The following is a 23,375-nucleotide window of genomic DNA, read 5'->3' as shown; positions in this document are numbered from 1 at the left end:
GCTTGACGCTATATAGGTGCTCATCCCTTAGGGTGAGTCAGAATTGTATATGAATACCCCCTCACAGGTGCAGATAACGAGGGTCCTGCCCCCTGGGCCTGGACCGTCCGCTCACCTCCTGCTGTTGCTGGGGGCTCTGCACTCCCTTCCTATCGATCCGGAGCTCACGGTCTACGAGCCACTCCTGGCAGGAGGCGGGAGGATGAGCCTCGCTGCCAAGTCGAAGAGTGGCTCACAGACTGCAAGCTCCGGATCGATAGGAAGGGAGCGCAGAGCCTGCGGCAACAGCGGAAGTGAGTGGACGGTCCAGTCCCAGGAGGCTGGACCCTCGTTAGGTCCACCTGTGCAGGGGTATTCGTATACGAGTACCCCCATCTCTAGTCAGAATCCCAAGTGAACGGTTCCAGTAGGCAGAGAAAGGAAAGCTGTGCTAGAAGCAGTGTTTTAAGGGCTCTTATCATGTCAGCTTAATAAGTCAGGAGGTGAAATTCCCCTAGAATGAGTGGCGCCAGATACATTGTTGAAAATGACAAGACAGTTCAGAAAGAAATGCATGCTGCTGCTTTCTCTGTATGATCCAGTTTTGGAATACAATTTACCATTGACTTGCTAGCCATTTGCAGCAGTTGGAGGTGGGGATGGTAAATTTCCATCAGAAATACTGAATTTTAGGTAGCCCGTCTCTATGTGGCCCAGTAAGTAGCCAGCTGTTCTTTCCTTAAGCACATTAATATTTGTGAAAGAGACACACGTTTATTAAAATGTGATAATTAATATGAACAAAACCCATTTCAGCATCTTTTAATAAGAGACTTCCCCAGCATGTGTGTGTGTGTGTGTGTGTGTTTCAGATGGCAGATTAGAGTTTCAGATTATGGTCTGTGTGGTCATTGTATGTGTCCAGTTTGACCTAGACACTGAAAGAAGGGCACACTATGGCACTCTGGACTGCATGCACATGAAACATGCAGGAACATAATCTAGTGACTTTAGAAGCTTTCCCTTTCTATATCACAGTATTATAAGAAAAGACGGACAGAGAGAGAGAGCAAAAGAGAGAGACAGTTTGCTGTATAAATGCCTAGTGCACGCAGGGCCTGATCTGAACTCCTGTGTTTTGGCACAACATTTATTATTACAGAAATGAGAAAGTCTTAACAGTGAGGTCCCAAAGACATAGTGAGGCAATCATGTTCAATGTTGTATTTTTGATCTTCTGATCCCAATCTCTTTTCTTATGCAGCATTTTAGACATATTTCCTACCTTGGTGTCTCTGGCAAATGCAAGCCTCCCTCCCAGCAGACGGTTTGATGGCATGGATGTGTCTGAAATCCTCTTTGGACAGTCGAACAAAGGGCACAAGGTATAAAAAGAACTTTGTCAATGTCCAGCATCGATGTTAGTTACAGATGCTTCTTGTATGGAAAAAGAATTGGTACTGCTTTCGTTTTCTTCATCAGTGGTACTTATGTGGTTGTTACTGTGTGTTACCTTACATCTCACGTCAAGTGTGCATGAATAAGTATCAATCTATATAAATACAGTCATTGAGTCTGGAGTTGAAAGATATCAAGTGGAGGTTGTAATTTACATGTAAGTCATAGAGATATTAGCTACTCAATGCTTCCAAGTCTTGCATCAGAAAATACAGGCCAAATACATGGTTTTAATACAGAATGGAGAGGATGGTTAGATTTACCTACACTACCGTGAACAAGAATGATTATGCTAAGCATATGAAAGCAAAAAGTTGATGCAGGAAGAGAGTCCTGGAAGAGAGGAAATTACAAATGCTAAAAAGGGGGATAGGGCTTACTCTGTTAGGAAGTAATTTGAGGATCTGACAGAGAATGTTGGAAACTAGACACAGTGAAGCGAATATTGTATGAAAATATAATGGGCTTAGGCAACACAAGGCATAGAACAGAGACTGAAACAGTAAGGAAGAAAGAATATAGAACCACAGATCTTCATTTATCTGTTCTAGATAAAAAGTGTCTAAGGAGAGTCTTTCTCAAAAGTTCATGTTGATCTGGCAGTTCATCAATGAACCAGAACACCAGTTCACAAAGGAATAGTAGGAAGATAAAAGGGGATTATTTCAGACAGAAGGATGAGATGGAGTACTGAAAACATATAAGCCTCTCTTGAGATACACTTATTTTTGGCTAAAACAAAAACAAAACAATAACAAAACCCTCTAATTTGAGTTAAATTGAGCTTTGACTGGCCACACGGCTGAAGGTGAAATAATATGGACAAAATTAAGTGGTAAATGCCATAGTTCTCTGTTGGGCAACTCTCTTTAAAACTATCCATTTCTGTGGGGGACATTTTACTTAAGAAATAAAAGGGTTTGAGAGCGTTCTTGACTAAAGATTCATATTCGTATACAAATTTGAGTATTCCCCCCACAGGTGGAAATAACGAGGGCCAGACTGTCCACTCACCATTTTGCCACGGATGCGAGCTCGGCAGAGCCTTCCTATCGCACCATTGTCTGCAATGGATTAGCCACTCCTGGCAGGAGGCAGGATGACAAGCCTCTCTGCCAGGTTGCAGAGTGGCCGGACCCTCGTTATTTCCACCTGTGGGGGGATATTAGTATTTGTATACGAATACCCCCATCTCTATTCTTGACCTTTGAGTTAGTTGCTCAGCTGAATTGGCCGTCTACCTCTGAGATACGTGCACAGTGTTATAGGGGTTCTCTATCATGGCCCATGATGTCTGTAACTGTTAAGCAGAAGTTACTTTTCTTAATGGCTATAAATGACTGCCAATGCGTTTGTGTTTGGTGCAAGTTAAAGGTCAGTAGGCCTAAGGAATGGCTTTATTGCTTAATTTATTGAAACCTCTATTCAGCTAGCCTTTTGGGGGGGGAAACCTGACGTTCTAGAATCAATGTGCATGACTAATAATAAAATGGAGCAGCTGAGATTCTCCATAACAAGGTGTAGTCCTAAACATGAATGAGTATTCAAAACAGAATGGCTAAAGATGTTTTGTTGCCTAAGGTAGAAAATGAAAATGGCCCTTCCTATTGTGTCAAAAATATAACAGCAAACGTACGTTTGCATTTGATAGTTAAAGGCTTTCTGTTAATTAGGAGTCCACACGTTTGGCTGGTTTGGCATAGCCTGAAGAGTAGGGGCATTTTTGATTGCAAGATCATACTGAGCTGTGGAGGCAGCATTGAATTGGTGAGCCGCTGTATTTCAACCCAGTTCTGTGCTGATTAAGCTGGGTAACCTTGTCATGCTATGCTTCAGCAAGGGTGAGGCAGTGGTGCTGGATCTGGTGGGTTTTGGGGAGACAACAAGACTTTTAAAATGCGCTCACCATCAGAAGGGAGGTGCATAAATTTTTGCACCCTGTCTTTGAAAGAACATTCTTCCCAGTTACCACTGTGACCTTGCCAAATGATGGTGTAAAACTTTTTGAAGAATCTGAACCTTGTGCTTAACTCTTTTTACATTGAAGTCTTCACCATCATTGATACCTGTCGGTATTTCAGGCATGTTCTCCTATGCAGTCCTTTTGAGACGCATCTTGAAGACTACACATTTGTTATATATTAAAATTCTCTAGATGTTTGACTTGGCCCATGTCCCATCACCTGCATCATGGGCTGAGATTTCTATAGTTGGCTCACACCCCCTTTCAGCATTTCAGTCTTCCTGCCAGGTGGGAATATATCATACCTGTATGTACACATCCACACTGCTTAACCTCTTTCTTTCACTATCTGATGATTTTTGTGCAAGTGTATTATGCTGCTTTCCACAAATTCCTTCTGATGCAAGGCTCACCCTCTCTTCTTTTCAGGCTGGCCCTGTGTGTGTTGTCACATGGAAGGAACTGTGTGTGCTGTTTCGTTTTATTTTCCTTAAAAGAAAACCCCTGTTGTTTCCACATGTTGTCATAAAAGTTGAACTTCAGTAGTACAGCTTTTTGGTACACACAGTGATCTGGCATTTGAGATTTTGTTCTTTGTTTTCAAGGATTAGGGATTTACAACTTGAGCTTTTTCGTTATTCTGACAAAATACCTGCTGCCCTGATATGCCTGCCCTAAGGCATGGCGGATGCTTTAGCACACTTACCATCAGATGACTTAAGCTGAGACTAGTGTAGTGATCTGAGCATGATGGGGGGTGAGATCATACAACTTATGGGATACTCTTCCATTCCGATCAGTTTTGTTCCAAGTCACCTCCTCCCTCCGGAGTAGGGAGGTAAAGATGCCTGGTGTACTGCAGGATGAGCTGCTATCTTATCTGTTATATTTGTCAAGTCTCCTCGAAAGCTGCAGTGTATAAATATGCTGTACGTCTGTATTTCAATTCGTCTTCCCCTCTTATACTGCTTAGCAAATAATTTGGAAACTCCTAAGGTCCCCTGTTATATACCATATTTTTCCATGTACATTATAAGGTGACTTGATGTATAAGACACTTTTCCAATGTTTCCCTGGGGCTTATGAAGTGGCCGGGAAAGCAGCCATGAAAGGGCTGCAGGATCAAAGGACTTTAATCAAAGGACTTTGATCCTACAGCACTTTGATCCCATTCCCCCCATTATTTTTGTGTATAAGATGACCCTCAATTTTAGTCCAAAATTTTTAGATAAAAGTAACATCTTATACACCAAAAAATACGGTAATTTTATGGAATAACTAAAGAAGGAAGAGAAGGACTGGAAAACTTGATGCACTAATAAACTTCATTAATTCCTATGGGATCTACACACTAATAAACATTTCAGATGGAATGTGATTCACTATATTCTCAGGACACTATGAGAGTATCCAAGATTATGCAAATTGAGCATTGTGTCAGGAAATAAAATGGAGTATTCAGTAGGATCCCCATATCCGTAGAATCAGTATCCAGTTTCACTTATCCATGGTTTGAAAACATTAAAAGAAAAAAACTAGAAATATGTATTTTCATGGTGTATTTTTCAGACATGGCCACTAGATGGAGCCAAAGAACATTCTTGTTGTTGAATAATTGTAATACATGGTGAAAATACTTTTTTTCTCGATTTTTCTTTTTACCATGCTGTGTATAGCTTTCATTATTATCCGCGGTTTTCAGCATTCATGAGGGGGACGATACTTGGAACCAATCCACTGTGCATACGGGGGTCCTGCTGTTCCTGAATGGAAAAGTAGATACAATCCCAGAGGCCCAGGTATACATTGTACTGTTGGATTAAGAGCCTCTTTTGAAATCATTGTAAAAACAGCTCTTGATCTGGAATGGCTCCCTTATGGGTTTTATTAATGTGGAACAGAAGGTAGAAGAGAAACATTTATAAGACACCCTTACATTCTCACTAACATAAGCATTTTACCTGCCACAATCCTGAGACAAGCCGTTTTCCTGAACATGACAGAAGCAATTCAAAGGAAACATTACAACTTATCCAGCTTTAGTGCTTGGAACTAGCCTCACATGGAGGAGGGATCACCAGAAGTTCAGGTTGTGTTACATCTCATGTGGCCTCTCAGAACTCATGTCACAAGCCAAGATAATTGCGTTATGCATATGCTTTGTGTGTTTCCAGATTTCAGCAAAACTGGCTCATCATTCCTGTGAGATCTGAGAAATAATTTTGGTCGTTTTGTGTCTATCTGCTGGCTCTGCTCCTTCAGTTTATATACATAGTACTTTGTTCATGTAATCAAGCAGAAGACAACTTCTGACTCCCATAGTGGGCCAAAAATAGCCTCCCTGTATTAATCTGGCAGAGGGCTGCTCTCTCTGTCTAACTCTCTCTCTCTTTCTCTCTCTCAGATTCTAGTATACTTAAAGATGAGTGTTGTTTATACTGTATATAACATTTTCCTGTGAACTTTACAATTATCTTCCATACACAAGCAAATTAACATGTGTTAATGCTTCAATTCCGGGTAGGTGGGGCTCGTCAGCCCTGGAAGGCAGCCCATCTAGGAGAAGGACCACTCCGAATTTAAACCTCCACTGCCTTGTGGCTATATCCACTTATGGAAAGGGCTTCAGGAGATAACCTCGAGGCAAAATCCGGAGCCGGAGTCCCGGAGGCATTTTCTTTCATTCTGCCAACTCCTGCGACGTTGCTGGAACCAGTTGTATTGGCTCTTGCCTTTCCACTGGACCATTTCAGCGATGTGGAGAGGGGGGATTTGCTGCTTGGGTAACAGCCTATCCTCCATACTATTTTACCCAGGCTTCGTGCTCTGGAGAGGACACTCCAGCTTCTCATACAGCGTTGAAACAACACGGGAAGTAGCAGTTACCGGTTATAAGTCTCTGCTCAATTGGCGTAGAGCAGGACGCCAGGGGCTACTTCTGACGGTGGGAGAGGTCATTGCACCTCACTAGGTAGATACCGCCCGCCTTAAGCTGGGCAGCCCCCAGCCAGTAAGGTGCTACCTCGCCACGGTCTGTTAACCTCACGGGGTGCGTGGGGTTTAGGGTGAAACCCGACAAGCAGATCGACAACCGTGCAGCATGCAACAATCATAGGAAAACTTCTGCCCTAAAGCTGGGCACCTGGAATGTACGGAAAATGACCCCTGGCTTTCCTGACTACGGCTTTCCTAACGACCTGCAAGAAATAGACGATGTGCGCAAGACAGCTGTCATTGACATGGAACTGAGTAGACTGCAGATGGACATTGTTGCCCTGCAAGAGACAAGACTGCCAGACTCGGGATCTGTCAAAGAAAAAAACTTCTCATTCTTCTGGCAGGGAAAACCATCGAATGAGACCAGGGAATATGGTGTTGGCTTTGCAGTCAGAAACACTCTCCTGAGATGCATTGTTCCACCCACTGTGGGGAGTGAAAGAATCCTGTCTCTGCAGCTCCACTCATCAGCAGGACCAGTAACCCTCATTAGTGCATATGCACCAACACTGTCATCCACTCCAGAAGTGAAAGACAAATTCTACGACGATCTGGCAGCTACTATCAAAAAAGTCCCTGAAAGAGAGTCACTGTTCATTCTTGGAGACTTTAATGCTAGAGTTGGTGCTGATCACAATTCTTGGCCCACTTGTCTAGGCCGTTTTGGCATTGGAAAGATGAACGAAAATGGCCAACGCTTACTGGAGTTTTGCTGTTACTATGGTCTCTGTGTCAGCAACACATTCTTTAATACGAAGCTGCAACACAGAGTTTCCTGGAGACATCCAAGATCCAAGCATTGGCATCAGCTCGATTTGATCCTCACTAGACGTTCTAGCCTTCCTAGTGTTATGATCACACGCAGCTACCAGAGTGCTGATTGCGATACTGATCACTCCCTGGTGTGTAGTAGAGTAAAACTGCGAACAAAGAAATTGTATCACATGAAAAAGGAAGGAAGACCACGTATTGACATCAACAAGACTCGCGATCAAAGAAAAGTGAAGGAATTTGCCCAAGCACTCAAGGAAACCCTTCCAGGTCCAGCAAATGTAAATGCACCTGAACGATGGGAACACTTCAAGAACACTGTCTACAACACCGCCTTGTCCACCTTCAGCAAGAAGACCAGAAAGATGGCTGACTGGTTCGAAGCCCATTCGGAGGAGTTAATGCCAGCCATTGAGGATAAGAGAAGAGCTCTAGCAGCATACAAAGCCTGTCCTAGCGAGTACAACCTGCAAGCTCTTCGAGCCGCTCGTAGCCAAGTCCAACAGGCTGCCAGGAGATGCTCCAATGACTACTGGCTTCAGCTTTCCTCTCAGATACAGATAGCAGCGGACACAGGTAACATCAAAGGAATGTATGATGGTATCAAGCAGGCCTTAGGTCCATTACAGAAGAAATCTGCTCCCTTGAAGTCTACTACAGGTGTGATCATCCAGGACCGAGCACAGCAGATGGAACGCTGGGTGCAGCACTACTCCGAGCTATATTCCAGAAAGAATGTAGTAACCGAAGAAGCATTAAATAACATTGAGTGCCTGCCTGTCTTGGAAGAGCTGGACAGCGAACCAACCCTAGCAGAAATAAATGCGGCCTTGGATTCCCTCACCTCTGGCAAGGCACCTGGAAGGGACAACATCCCTGTTGAAGTGCTGAAATGCGGTAAGGAGATCATCATCACCGAACTGTATGAAATCTTTTGTCTCTGCTGGAGGGAAGGTGGAGTACCACAGGACATGAAGGATGCAAACATTGTCACGTTGTACAAGAACAAAGGTGACAGGGGTGACTGCAATAACTACCGTGGTATCTCTCTTCTTAGCGTTGTAGGGAAGCTGCTTGCCCGTGTTGTGCTGAAGAGGCTCCAGGTGCTTGCAGACAGAGTCTATCCGGAATCACAGTGTGGATTTCGAGCAAATAGATCCACCACTGACATGGTATTCTCCCTCCAACAGTTGCAGGAGAAATGCAGGGAACAACAACAGCCACTCTTAGTGGCCTTCATAGACCTTACAAAAGCATTTGACTTGGTTAGCAGGGATGGCCTTTTCAAAATACTTCCCAAGATTGGATGTCCACCTCGTCTCCGTAACATCATCAGGTCCTTCCACGATGGAATGAAAGGCACTGTAGTTTTTGACGGCTCAACATCAGATCCCTTTGACATCCGAAGCGGAGTGAAACAGGGCTGTGTCCTCGCACCAACACTTTTTGGGATCTTTTTTGCTGTCATGCTGAAGCATGCCTTTGGAACTGCAACAGAAGGTGTCTATCTCCGGACTAGATCAGATGGAAAGCTCTTTAATCTCTCTAGATTGAGAGCAAAGACCAAAGTCCAGCTGAAATGCATGAGGGACTTCCTCTTTGCAGACGATGCAGCCATTGTTGCCCACTCTGCTGAAGACCTCCGACAACTCATGAACCGTTTCAGCAAGGCCTGCCAAGACTTTGGACTAACAATCAGCCTGAAGAAAACACAAGCCATGGGCCAGGGTGTGGACTCACCTCCCTCTATTACCATCTCCACACAAGAATTGGAGGTTGTTCATGACTTTGTGTACCTTGGCTCAACCATCTCTGACACCCTCTCTCTAGATGTCGAGCTGGATAAACGCATTGGGAAAGCAGCCACCATGTTCTCTAGACTCACAAAGAGAGTATGGCTCAATAAGAAACTGACAACACATACCAAGATCCAGGTCTATAGAGCCTGTGTCCTGAGCACACTCCTGTACTGCAGCGAGTCCTGGACCCTTTGTGCGTGGCAGGAGAGGAAGCTGAACACCTTCCATATGCGTTGCCTACGACGAATTTTTGGTATCACCTGGCAGGACAGAGTTCCAAATAGAGTAGTCCTAGAACGAGCTGGAATTTTCAGCATGCATACATTACTGAAACAGCGACGTCTACGCTGGCTTGGGCACGTTGTGAGAATGGCTGATGGTCGGATTCCAAAGGATCTCCTATATGGAGAATTAGTGCAGGGAAATCGCCCCAGAGGGAGACCACAGCTGCGATACAAGGATATCTGCAAGCGGGATCTGAAGGCCTTAGGAATAGACCTCAACAGATGGGAAACTCTGACATCTGATCGTTCAGCCTGGAGGCAGGCAGTGCATCACGGCCTCTCCCAATTTGAAGAGACCCTTGTCCAGCAGGCTGAGGCAAAGAGGAAGTCACAAAGGAAGCAAAACCAGGGAGCTGGACAGGGGACAGATTGGATTTGTCTCCAGTGTGGAAGGGATTGTCACTCTCGAATTGGCCTCCTCAGCCACACTAGACGCTGTTCCAAGTCCTCCATACAGAGCACGATACCATAGTCTTTCGAGACTGAAGGATGCCTACTACTAATGCTTCAATTTTAATTCAGATTTTCAGTCCAGGTTTTCAGGTCTTCACTGTACAAGACTAGTGTTCATTGAGAGAGTTTTTAGTAAACTTGCATGCTTGTATAGGGAATTTCTTGCTATGTAAAGTGAAAATAGTGAACTAGGAGAGTTCCAAATCCAGCCAATTCATTGTATTATTATGTATGGCTGCATTGGCATTCATCCTTAGGCATTTAATGGAGGATGTGGTGGAGCAATTTATTTATTTGTTTGTTTGTTTGTTTGGCTTTTACCCTGCCCATCTAGATTCAAATGAAGCAACAGGAGTACTTTTTTATTTATTTTATTTATTTTTTATTTATTTATTTTATTTATATCCCGCCTATCTGGTCGGGTGACGACCTCTCTACTTTGAGATTTGTATGGTGCTACTCTTCTGCCACTAATAGAATAACTCACTTCCTATCTCATAACATCAGCTGTGGAATTAGATCTGTGTTCCCAATAACTTTTGACATACCAATAGTTATTAGTAGAGATGGGGGTATTTGTATTCATATACGAATCCCCCTGCACAGCTGGACATAACGGGGCCGGACCGTCCGCTCATGCATCCACTGCTTCTGCCGGCTCTGCTCTCCTTTCCAATTGCTCCAGAGCTCGTGGTCGACTAGCCACTTGTCAGCCTGGCAGGGATATTCATCTTCCCTCCTTCTGACAGGAGTGGCTAGTTGACCGCAAGCTCTGGTACAATTGAAAGGGAATATAGAACCGCCGGCGGCAGCGGACGGAGCATTATTTCCACCTGTGTGTGGCTAATCGTATTCATATACAAATATGAATACCCCCATCTCTAATTATTATTATAACTTTTGTGTGCACTAAAGGGCTTAGACCTAAATTTTGTTGAAACCAGTAGATTTTGAATGAAGGTTCCAAGAATTGGGGTCACGAAGAGTTGGACATGGCTTAACGACTAAACAACAACAACAACCAAGAATTGGATAGAGCTGTTTTTCTTTCTTCAGCTTTGCTGCTACCTGTAAAATATTTTCTCTGTTTGCAGATTTTGCTGTTGATCATCTTGGGCCTCTCAGGCTAAGCCAGATTTTAGCCTTCTCAACAGCTAAAATCTCCCTCCCCCAGTCTCCTTTTAATCCAAAACAAACCAGAGAAAAACATTATCCCAGGCACTCGGTGTTAGTCTCCGTAGACTTTGCTTGCATAGACAAATAGGGATACAATTAAGTTCCCATTCATTCTCAGTTCTGGCTCAAGCAGCTGTGTCCATCATCACTTGGTAAGTAGGCCAGCCCTTCCATCCATGTCCTGGCATTTTCTGTTCACCTGATAATAAGAGCTGTGAGCTTATTTAAGGGAACAGCATTTTTCTGGATAGAAGTTGCAGAGGACATTTTCTGTGAATTCTAAAGCTTCTTGCCTGAAAAGGGGATCCTTACATTGAAGCCTTGTTTTGAAAGCCTGCTGTGCTCTAGTCCAGCTCCCACAGGGCATTTGAGAGTTCACTGTGCCCCTTGTGCGTGGTTAATTTATTTGTGGGGGCCACAACTTAAACCTGAAGGAAAACAGAGACGGGAATATGATGTTTTCCTGTGGCACAGTAAGTCCTGTGACAAGTCATGGCAAAGTGATTGGATTAGTGAAAGGCTATGCAGCATTTAACCGATAAGTCCCAGAATAAATGAACATCAAGGACTGAATGTTTCAAGATTAATCGGAGTTGTCTAATAATAGTCATGGAAAGGACATGGTTGAGGTCTTAATGAATGTCCATGAAGTTTGTTGCTAGACTGGGGGAAAATTGAGTTTGAAGTAGAATAGTATTCTCCTAAAAACACCACCATCTCTGAATAAAGACTAGAATCTCCATTACACAATATCTTCCTTTATCAAGTGCCTCAAACACAGAAGGTGAGAATCTTACCTAGTTATCACCTTTTTCTTTCTATATGCTTGAGCCATTGAAACCTAGGTGCTGAAATGTTGTGTTCACAAGTGTAGTGCAAAGGCCCATCAGGTACTAAGGATGCATGAAGAATCTAATTTCGTGAATTTCTTGTATGGACTTGTGCTGGGCCATACAGCACTGAGTGGTTTGGAGTCCAAAGCACTTTTTAATTCCAGAATCCATCCATTGGTGGATTGCTATGGATGCAGCGGATAAAATACATCTGGAAAGTTATTTAGAAGACGGTGCACACCATTTTAGCGCAGAAAAGGCATACAAGCCATGTGTCTGACTTGAAACACATTTTCAAAAAATACATCTCCAAAAGGAATGGACTTCATTACTTACATTGTTTAAACAACAAAATGACACAAGAGGGAAGTAGGCATGGACCTGCAGTCTTAGAAGGAAGACTGCAGGTGCAAACTGGATGAGGAGGACATCCCTGTCATAGATACAGAGGCTGCATCTGGTGGGGGTGCACTATCTTCTTCCTCCTTTCAGCTTCCTCTTTGAATGTAGTAAAAGGAATCAAAATGGGAGCTGTGTTCTTTAAAATCTGTCATCCCTTTTCCATTGGGAATCTCTCTTCAAGACTATAGAGAGAGTAAACTTGTGTTACGTCTTCCATATTCTTTCTGTTTTGTCTCCCACCAATAGCAATTGATGGCTTCTCTGTATGCTGCAGGAAAGCCAAGTGTCTTTCCCTTTTGTGCCAGGCTAAATGCTCGTGCTACAAGCGCTGACAGAGGAGAGAGAAGGGGAGGGTAGGTTTATGCTCGGTTTTGAACTGATTGGAGGTTTAGTTGGTAGTTTCCAACCAACCCATTCTGCCCCTGTTCTTCCACATCTTGGAGTTCCCCTACTTATGATGCATTCTCTCTGTTCTCTTTCTTGAGGAGTCCATCTCTTAAAAGAGAACAGTAACTATGATATGAGCTATAAAGTTGGTTCTGACTTGACGGCACATAACAACAACAAACTAGAGAGAAAATCTCATTGCATTATTTCAAGTTTTCACCCCTCATGCTGTGGTATCCACCTTGACTGTGCAACGTGTACTAGGCACCATGGCCTCTATGACTTCAGTATGTCTCAAGATGAGATCTCTTCAGTTGTGGTTTCTCACCCTCTTTGACCCGCTCACAGGCCCTCCTCACACTCTTTAAGGGTCACCCCAGAACTCGCCTCCCAACTTCAGTGTTGGCGTTTTCCTCCCAACCTATCCGTTTGGCGGCCGTTTCAACAACCATGACCACAAATACAGGTCACCACCGACACCAGCCTCACAGGCTGGGGAGCTCACAGCAAATCTCTCAAAATCCGCACCAAGTGGTCTTCCAGAGAGGAATTGCTTCACATCAACGAATTAAAGATGTTGGTGGTTATAAAAGCTTGCAGAGCTTTCAGAAATCTCCTGGCTGGCAAAATGGTACAAATTGCCACCGACAACACCACGGTGATGTACTATATTCTGAAACAAGGTGGCACCCACTCTCCTCTATTTAGCGGTCGACCTCTGAGAGTGGTGCCTAGCACATCATATCTGCCTCATGGCTTTACACATTGCCGGCCATGACAGCGACTTGGCCGATCTACTCAGCTGCACAACTCTCAAGCTCATGAATGGGGGTTAGACCAATCAGTTTTTCTTTGCCTATGAGAATGATGGGGCAAACCAACTCTCGACCTCTTCGTCTCCCGTGTGAATCGGAAGTGTAAATGATACTGCTCCCCAGCCGGCATTGGAAAACACTCCCAAGGAGATGCATTAATTTGTTCATGTATTAATTAGTTAATTAATCTGTTTATGTATTAATTAGTTAATTACAACAGTGAGCCCTTTCTCCCCTGAGTTCAAGGCTCAGTATTCCAATACTCAATACTCCACCTCCTCCTTAGTCTGATACATGAGATGCAGGTCGGGTTGAGAAAGAGGGACTGGTTCAAGATTATGTTTCTTGTTTGAGTGGGGTCTTGCATCTCCCAAATCCCCATCTGACACTCTCAACAAATGCAAAGCACTGGTTCACAGCTGGCTTTCAAAGGGAAAATGTTGTCAGCTTGAAACCTAGCTACAATGGCCTTAATATGCCTTTCAAGATAAATTTCAGGGAGTGGATTTATCACCACCACCCCATGTGTTTCTGTGGCTAAACTGGGATTAAGATCCACTCCTCTTGAATTCTTGTCTGTCACCCTTTCACTACTTCACACTAGATAATAAATTAGGTATAGAATTGCACCCTGAAGATTAGTTTATTTACAGAGAAACCTGTTTATTCTAAGAGGACTTGCTAAAATGACTCTGCTCATGTATGTGTAGTGCATCCTAGTTATGAAATAGCTCCACAGTTTACAGTATGAGCAATTCCTTAATCAGGATTAAACTGGATGATGGCATTTAGTATGAAATGGCAAAGGCTTAAATTTCTGGAATAAATGTATGGTGAAGAACAAATGTTCAGTAGGTCTTGTTGTAGAGATCATTATGTATTGGTGAAGTCTCTGTTTATTTTCACTGACGCAAGCACATCACACAGGCCGCTCATCCATTTGGGATGCTATTATCTTAGCCTCTTGGTCTGCTGTATCATCAATTATATTGATTTTCTTTGCTCTATAAGATTATAGGATGATATTCCCTACTTGTCAAGGACACTAATTTACAGCATAAGTCTATTCATGAATAATCAGAAAGTCCCAGTCTTAGAATCGCAGGGCTGAAAGGGACTTTATGGATCATTGAATCCAGCTCCACAGCCAGATTCCTAAGCCACTGAGCTATCCAGCTAATTGAGTTAAATGAAACTGACTGCCAGGTTAAGTGCAGGCAACATCTAGAGGCCATGGAAGGCACAATGTGCATTATCTACCTCCCAATTCCGCACAATATCTTTTATCCCCAATCCTATCATGAAAAAAAGATATATATTTTTCTCTAAAATACAGTGTGTGCTTCTGATACATCTTGTTTACAAACAGATTGGCATTTCTGAGAGGCTTCTAAGAATGAATATGTGCCCTCATTCAGAATAAAATGATCTATTAATGGTGAAGTTATGCTTCCCCCCCCCCAACTACAGGGAAGAGACCCTTAGAAAGTGCAGAAATGGACAGGGGCCTATGTGCCCTACGGGCTGCATGTTGCTCACCTTGCCCCATAGGATTGCAGCCTTATGTGAAAATCTGAAACTAAAGAAATAAAGAAATACCTAGGAAGCAAGTGTTTGAGAATAAATAATGTTTACAACTATGACTGTTATGCAACTCATGCTGTTCCTAAAGCTGTTTAAAATTAGAATTGGCCTTGCTTCAATATGTCAAGTACTCAGTGTATTTGAGCCAAATTCCTATAACCTGTACTGGCCATTAATTTAGTCTTGGATAAGTACAAAACTGTTGCTAGGAGCATTCTTTAAAATCTGCAGAAGTTAATCTTCTAGAAGTGCAGCATGGTCAGGTTGGTTTACCATGTCATATTTTATTACTTCAATATTTCTGATACATTCATAGCATATTTCCAAGAACCCAAGACTTGAGAGCATTGCGCTTCCAGCCATGAATTTGTACAGGTTTTGGAAATTGCTCTCATAGCTGCATTCTCACATCTGTAGAGGATGGATGTTGATTTGCAGCTAGCATAACAGGTGCGCAAGTTAAATGACATGTTATTCCAAATATACCCATCAACTGAGTAGTTGGTTTAGAAAATGGCAGTCACTGCAAAACGTGGGTTAATCCCAGATTCTGCTCATTGTAACACACAGACACAGACACAGACACAGACAGACACACAGACACACAGACACACACACACACACACAATGTGCATATAACCCAAACAGTATGATTCTGCCCCAAAGAGAGTATTGTCACACTGTGGAAGCTGAGAAAGACATTTCAAATGCTAAAGCTTCTGCTGGTGACACCTGAAAGAGCTAGAACACCATGGTAGTTCAGTAGTAGACAAGAGGTTTACTATATAAGTGGTTCCAGGCTTAGTCTCTTAGCATCTGTAAGTAGGGCTGGATCAGAATCTTTGACTTAAAACTCTGTCGAGGAAGTAACGAAAGATCACACAGAATGAGTGAGTTGGAAGGAGTCAAAAAGGCCATTGAGTCCAACCTTCTACTCAGTGCAGGAATCCAAGTCAAAGCAGATCTGACAGGTTGCTGTCCAGTTTTCTCTAGAATGCCTCCAGCGTTGGAGTGCTCACCACCACCCGAGGTAATTGGTTAGTTGTTACATTGTCGTACTTCTCTTAACAGTTAGGAAGTTTTTCCTGATAATTCAGCCTAATTCTGATTTCTTGTAATTTGAGCCTATTGTTGTGTGTCCTGCACTCTGGGATGATCGAGAACAAATCCTGCCCCTCCTCTGTATTATAGTCTTTCAAGTATTTGAAAATTACTATCATATCTCCCCTCAGTCATCTTTTATCAAGGCTAAACATGCCCAGTTCTTTAGTCTTTCAACATAGGGTTTGGTTTCCAGTTCTCTGATCATCCTTGTTGCCTTTCTCTGAACATGTTCCAGTTTGTCAGCATCTTTATTAAAGTGTGGTGTCTAGAACTGGACTAGTGTTCTAGATGAGGCCTAACCAGTACTGAACAGAGGGGAACTAGTACCTTTTGTTAAAATAGAATTCACCCCTTTTTTTGCAGCCACATCACACTGTTGGCTCATACTCAGTTTTTGATCTACAATTCCAAGATCCTTCTCACTCATAGTATTACTGAGCTAAGTATCTGCCGTACTGTAAGTGTGCATTTGTCTTCCCCCAATGTGTAGAACTTTGCACTTATTCCTGTTAAATTCCATTCTGTTGTTTTCAGCCTAGTATTCAAGCCTGTCGAGATCATTTTTCAATTTTGTTCCTGTCATCCAAGGTATTAGCTGTTGCACCCAATTTTATGTCATCTGATTCCCTGCATTCTCTCATCAAGTCAGTAATTAAAATGTTGAAGAGCAGTGGGTTGAGGACTGAGCCATGCAGTACCCCACTTATTTCCTCCACCCAGTTTTTTTTTTATTATTATTATTATTATTATTATTATTATTATTATTATTATTATTATTATTATTATTATTATTATTATTATTATTATTATTATTATTATTATTATTATTATTATTATTATTATTATTATTATTATTATTTTATTTTTATTTATTTATTTATTTATTTATTTATTTATACATACATACATACATACATACATACATACATACATACATACATACATACATACCCCACCTATCTGGTCGGTGAGGACCACTCTAGGCGGCTAACAACAATAAAATACAATAACAATATTTGAGGAGTTTGAGGAGAAGCCATTTTTCTGTCTGAGTACAGTTCTATAACCAACCTGACAGTTGTTCTATCTAATCCACACCTAGGTAGCTTGCTAATCAGCTTGCTTGAATATCATGGGGCACTTTGTCAAAGGCTTTACTAAACTCAAGATATATAATATCTACAGCATTCCCACCATCTACCAGGGAGGTTACCCAATCAAAAAATGAGATAAGATTAGTCTGGCAGGATTTTTTCTTGACAAATCCATGTTGACACCTAATTATTACTGCATTGTTTTCAAGGTGTCTGCAGAGTGACTGCTGGATGGGGAACCTCTTTCAATCAGAACCCTACAATAAATTTCAGAGCGGCCACATTTTGGTGGTAGGTCAGTGTGGCCAAGGGCAAAAGGGTTGGATCAAAATACCAGCATAGTAGCTTACTATACCTTTTGCTGCCAACTAATAAGTCTAAGGGGAAGCATTTCAAATTTTCAGAAGCAGGGAGTTTTCATACAACAGGTGGGAACCCACTAATAATGATAGCATAGGGCAGTGGTTTGCAATCTTGAGCCCCCAGATGTTCCTGGACTAAAACTCCCAGAAGCCTTCACCACTAGCTGTGCTGGCTGTAATTTCTGAGAGTTGTAGTCCAGAAACATCTGGGGGCCTAATTTTGGGAAGCCCTGCCAAAAGAGCTCTTAGCTTTCTAGGGGGTCCCAAAGGGCCAAACTAAGACCTGAAAAAGTCCGGATTCTGCTACAGAGCCTGAGGCTTCTGACCCTTGCGGTGCATAGTACTAAATTAAATGGCTCAATGGCTTGCCTTCTGACACTAAGGAGTGTTCTTGTGCATGTACGTTCTGAAGTAGAGATTCTTGGCATGCTGGATGGAAATAAAGCTACAAAAAGGTCTGCGAATTTGGACTTTCTTGGAAGTGAATGTGTGCAGGCGTCCATCTTGTTCAAGTCCTCTCCCCCTTTAAGGGTCTGGTCATTGTTCTGATAGATTTCCTTCTACTGTATTTTTCTTTAACAGGTGCCATTACTTTTGCAGTACCAGTATCTGTATAACCATTCGTGTTTGTTTTCTTGCTTTCCCAATGAATTTTTTTTAACGTTTGAGTTACAGAAATAAGTGTGTGGGTCTTGTGACAATTAATAACCAGAAGAACCAACCATTTTTGTTCTTTCTTCCCCCCCCCCACCAAGAAGGACAACTAGTTCCCATTTCCCCAGCTTGTATCTTAAGTCTTGCACAGTTTCTAACTTGAATAGATGACATGCTCAACAAAAGACTTCTGTCCTCAGTTTTTTTTAAGAAAACAAGACAGCTTAGCCAAAAAAGAAAAAAGAAAAAAAAAGTGGCTTATTTCAATGTACTTTCTTGTCTTAGATGAAAACATGTAAGTCCATGTTTTCTTGGTATTTGGTTTATTTATGAAGTCTCCACGCAGTGCAGAAAAACAGTCTCTGTTTAAAACATTCAATTAATTTTACTTTAAATTCAACCTTTGCCATCTTAAAATTTGCTTGCTCACAACACTGTTTTTGGAACAAGTTGCGAGCTGTCGAAGATCTGGGACTAAGCCCCAGTCTAAAGTCTTAAATCCTAGAATTCTCCTGGCAATAAAATTCCTACAGGGCAGTTATCACAAATGGAGGGAGCCCAACTCCATGAACGCACACCTCTGTGACAATTTGTTTGAGATAATTTTACTGGAAACTTCTGTTTCTAGCCAGGGTAGGAGACTGTAATGGCATCAGTCAGAATAAGGGACGGGGTGAAAGCCATAAAAACATTAAATCTTCCAGCTGCTCAGAGATAATGGAGATTGTAGCTATAAGGAAAAATGTGCCTTTATTTTGAGACTCCTTACTTGCTTCATGTCAAAATGACAGAAGGGTCTTCCACCATATTCCAGTGAGTGGATTCATCTGTTCACTGGAGCTTTTCAACTTTCCTTTCTGATTGATTATATCAGTGTTTGCCACAAGGACATTTTCTGCCATGTGGTAATATTTGGTAATCATCGCAAAGTGCATTATATCAAGGTTGACTCTGGGGTCTGATTGGTTACAGCTGTTTCACAATTTGATTCTTTGTATCTCAGGTTATGAATGAATACTTCAGAGACTGACCTTTGGAATTGTTATTTTGTTCCTGTTTTAATTTGATGGTCCAGAGGTAGTTGTCTTCTGTAACTGCAGAGGAGTAGAGTTCGGGGGTAGGGTTTCCAGGACCAGTCCTGCTATTGCACAGGTAATTAATAATCAGCACATTCTTGCTCCCTCACTATTCAACCTATTTATGAATGACCTAGCCCCCTTTCTAGCCAGTGTGGAGGGTCATTCACCAAAATTGGGGATCTATCGTGTCCCGTTATTGCTTTATGCGGACAATGCTAGTATCATCTCGCGCTCTTGTCCAGGTTGAAATGTTTAATTAACAGAACTGTGGAATACCTAGACAAAAACAAAATCCAACTGAATAAATCCAAAATTTTGGTTTTCTCAAAGTCATGGAAGCAACTTTCGAACAGGTTAAAGAGTATGAATGCCTAGGCATCCGGTTCCATTATAAGCATTCCTGGTCTCCCCATCACAGAATGGTTATAAATGTAGCTAGGTTCGCTGGTCAGGCAATACTTCGTTTCTATTATAATTCTGGCAATTGTTATGTTCCAGCAGATTTACAGGTTTTTAAATCCAGTATTATCCCACAAATTTTGTATCCATCCCAATCTGGTTAAATGCCTTGAATAGGTCAATTGAACACATACAATCTCAATTCTTACGTTAGGTGCTGGGGCTACCAAGTTGTGTCCCTTACTTGGTGCTTTGTCTAGAGACCATTTTTTCCTCTTTGCAAATGATGACTTGGCTAAGATCATTTCAATTCTGGCTAAAACTTTTCTACAACTCTGACCCAGATAGTTTATTATATCAACTATTACTGGACTCTAAACCTCCCTTTGGGTCTATTGCCCTTTTTAAAAAACTGAAACGGATTGGCTTAGATAGTGACTACCTGGCCTCACTAAATCAAGGGCAAGCCTTCCAAATGATCAAAAGAAGAATTTTGGACATTGAATTCCAGGAACTATGGAATGCAGCCAATAATACCTGCTTGCCACAGTTTTCCCACATTTCCTTTAAGATTGGAAAACCAGCTGCCTTCCTTTCTCTGATCAATTGTCCACAAAAAGGCAGGGCATTCTCCCTAGCCAGATGCAATGTCATGCCTGCAGCCTTACTACAGTATATGGTATCTTCAAAGGAATCCCGTACCTCAAAAGGCATTGCCCATGTGAGCAGGCTGCACTGGAAACTCTTATCCACATGTTTCCGCCTTGTCCACTTAACCAGAGTGATTGTTCCAAATTTGTGGCACCGGTGCTGTTAAAATTGGAGGGAAAATCTTATGTGAACAAAATCCATTTTATGTTATCTGTAGAGGTGCCTGACATTCTGGAAAGAATTGCAGATTTCATCAGCTCAATTGTGAGAAAGCGAAGCCTGGCTCTCAATTAAATGTCTTTGAAGGGTTTGCTCTTCTGCTTTCCTACCTCCTGGATTTTGTATTTGTGGGGCACTTCAAGAACCAGTTTGGTTATATTTTATTCTTTTTATGCCAATGAAGTTTTCTCTGTCTGTCTGTCAATAATCACTATTATAGGCAGAGAAGAAAAGACTTGAAAGACTCACAAGCTGTGAGCTGGAGGTCCCTAGTTCAAATTCATCCTGATGAGTAAAATAATGCCAGCCTACTTTAGTGTCCTGTCATGAGGAGTATTGAGAGTGACAATAGATGCAACATTCATGAAGGGATTGGGTTGGTTCAGAAGTTCTGAAAGGAAAATAATTTTTCATCATAGCTGAACTGGTGGGTTGGTGCCTCTGGTGCCATCAAGGTGACCCATCCCCAATCTATGGAACAGTTTTGAAATGGGCTTCAGTTGCTTTAAACAACAGGATACATTAATAAATGGGTAAACATATAGGTAGGTGTTCTAAAAGTTTTTTTTTAATTTTTTAATTTAATAAAATACAACAAAAATACAACATAAATGACAAATAGACTCACAACCCAAATATACAGTGTAACCCACCACCATCGGGAATATAAATCGGGAATATAAATTTTTTATATATATATATATACATATACACACACACACACATCAATATGTTTTATCTTAATTTATATCATATACCCGGTCTCTTTCCAAAAATATAATGATTCTTGTGTTGGGGTATAACTCTTTAAGTTTTGTAAATGTGTATTCTTAGGAGTTTTAAAAGTGACAAATAAACATGCAGCCAATATTCCTGAGTAATGAGAGAAAAGACAAAATGAACAAGTAAGCCAGCAATAGATTCTCTTGGGCATATGCCTGTTATTATGAAATCAGGGGGAAGCTGAGCTCACACTTCAGCTTGATTCACACGTATAATGGAAAAACATGGAGCCCGACAGTTTGAATGAGTGAGGATAGTGCCTGGGCTCACACATTCTCCCTTGGCCTCCATATTTGCACCCATCAGGACTAGGTTGGGATCCTTTGGCTCAAGCTTGCTATCTAATATGCCAGCTGGTTTTTTTAGGATGCAAGACGACTAGGTGGAGAATGACAGCTCTTTGTGTTGTTGCTATTGTTGATGGCAACATCAGCTGTCCCTTGATGCTCACTGAAAGTGCAGAAGCTTCGTTCCCACGCCCAGTAAGAAATATTCAGCATCTTGTACCCATCAAGCCTGTGGAAAAAGAGAATCTAACTTGATCAAAGCAAGTAAAGTTTCTCCTTTAGTTTCTGTGATGAACTGAAAAATGCACTGGCTAACTCTGGTGTTTCCAATTCCAGGAGAGCCTTGGTTATAGCTTTCCTGACTTCCCACAGCTGGGCATTTCATTCACAAACAAGAGAAGGCTTTTGCCTTGGCATTCATATTATTCACAGTGAGGGCCAACTGGGGATTTGGAAGGTCAGTTTCACACCAGTCCTGAGAAAATCAGCCAGTTCTCCGAAGCGGAAGCTCAGCATTGCTGAGGTTTGCTGCGACTGTTGAAAGATCCTGTGAACCAAATGAGAATGTGGAGTGGGTTTCAGTGAGAGACAGGAGGAAGTTGTTGTCAACAAGAGAGGATATACTGATCTGTCCCAGTCATCTTGGCTAGAGAAGTAATGAGGCTTAGTTTATAAGGATGGGAAAGAATGATAGGGAGAACTAGTCCAAAGACGTTTTGATGCCTGAGGCAGGGCTGCAGCCGATGATCAGCACACACTGATCAACATGATCATGACTGAAGTCATGATCCTCGGTCATCCTTATGATCATCAACAATCACCATCACCATCATCAAGGTACTTAGCCCAGAATCCTTTTGGTAATTCTGAAGCCATCCATGTCCATGGGCATAGCATCCCAGGTGAGCTCCGAGTTGCAGTTGTGTAAGCAGGAAATTGTCCTGTTCAAAGAATCAGGGGTTTCTGCTTGCACGAGGGATTGGCGAATTTCCTCTCACACAGGGAGCGGGGAAAAGGGTACCCTATTTGGAACAGTGAAGGACAAACAGAATTCTGGACATAGTCTTTATGGTCCATCAAGTTATTTTAGCTTCTGTGGCAGAAAATCCCATAACTCTCTCTGTTCTCCCTTGGCAGTAAAATACAACGATCATAAGTTCAGTGACTAAGCATTTGCTGCCGTTTTGTGAAATCGTGAGTTAGCTGCCTTGTTCTGTCTAAGGGTAAGAGAATGGTCAGACCATCTTAGACAAGCATTCTGGAGAGGAATGCACCAAACATATAGCAGCAGAGTAAAGCAAAATGGAGTGTGCTGCCTTATACGTATACTGCCCCATAGTGCTTAAAGCAGTCTCACGCGTTCACAGTTTACTTTAAAAAAAAATTATACAGACTAAACATTGCTCCCTGCCTTGCAAGCTGGGTACTAATTTTACTGACTGAGTCAACCTTGAGCTGGCTGTCAGATCCATTGGTATCAAACACTGACCATGTGTGGAGTTTTGGCTGCAACACTACAGTTTACCCACTGTGCCATGAGGTCAAAGGGGAGTCACATTGTTTAGCACTAACACATTTAATAAGGCAAATATTTTGAAACTGAGTGAACATAGTATCTTACATAAGATAGTGTAGGTTTTTTACCCTGTTCTAGAATGGGATGGGTGGATCTCAGATCAGTGTATTTTGCTTCATTAGTACAAGCGTGATTATACATTGTTTTTCTCACTTCACAGAAAAAGTACATTGTACATTGATTATTATTTCTGTTGAGATGCTGAGCCTGGAGTCATCTGTGAAAGATTGAGCAAACATTGCAGTGTGGTTATTTTTTTAAAAAAA

At 42.0% G+C, this 23,375-nt stretch overlaps 1 protein-coding gene across 14 annotated transcripts in view; it reads left to right on the top strand.

The window, feature by feature from the left end:
• The window catches only part of ARSG (arylsulfatase G), a 166,932-nt gene that overhangs the window by 130,318 nt on the left and 13,239 nt on the right, over positions 1–23,375 (top strand). For 6 of the 14 annotated variants that reach the window (XM_072990788.2, XM_078384342.1, XM_078384344.1 and 3 more), the window contains 2 exons: positions 1,244–1,364; positions 5,077–5,199. The exons of 1 other annotated variant lie outside the window; for it this stretch is intronic. In XM_072990788.2, the coding sequence (XP_072846889.2) occupies positions 1,244–1,364; positions 5,077–5,199 (244 nt within the window). Of the gene's footprint in view, positions 1–1,243; positions 1,365–5,076; positions 5,200–23,375 lie in introns of those variants that run through there. 7 more of the 14 variants (XM_072990789.2, XM_072990787.2, XM_072990793.2 and 4 more) reach the window with 2 other exon arrangements.

Source organism: Pogona vitticeps, chromosome 2 (assembly GCF_051106095.1).
Source record: "Pogona vitticeps strain Pit_001003342236 chromosome 2, PviZW2.1, whole genome shotgun sequence".
NCBI classification, from domain to species: domain Eukaryota; kingdom Metazoa; phylum Chordata; class Lepidosauria; order Squamata; family Agamidae; genus Pogona; species Pogona vitticeps.
Note: the sequence above shows the minus strand (reverse complement) of the source record. Positions and strands in the feature narration are given on the sequence as shown.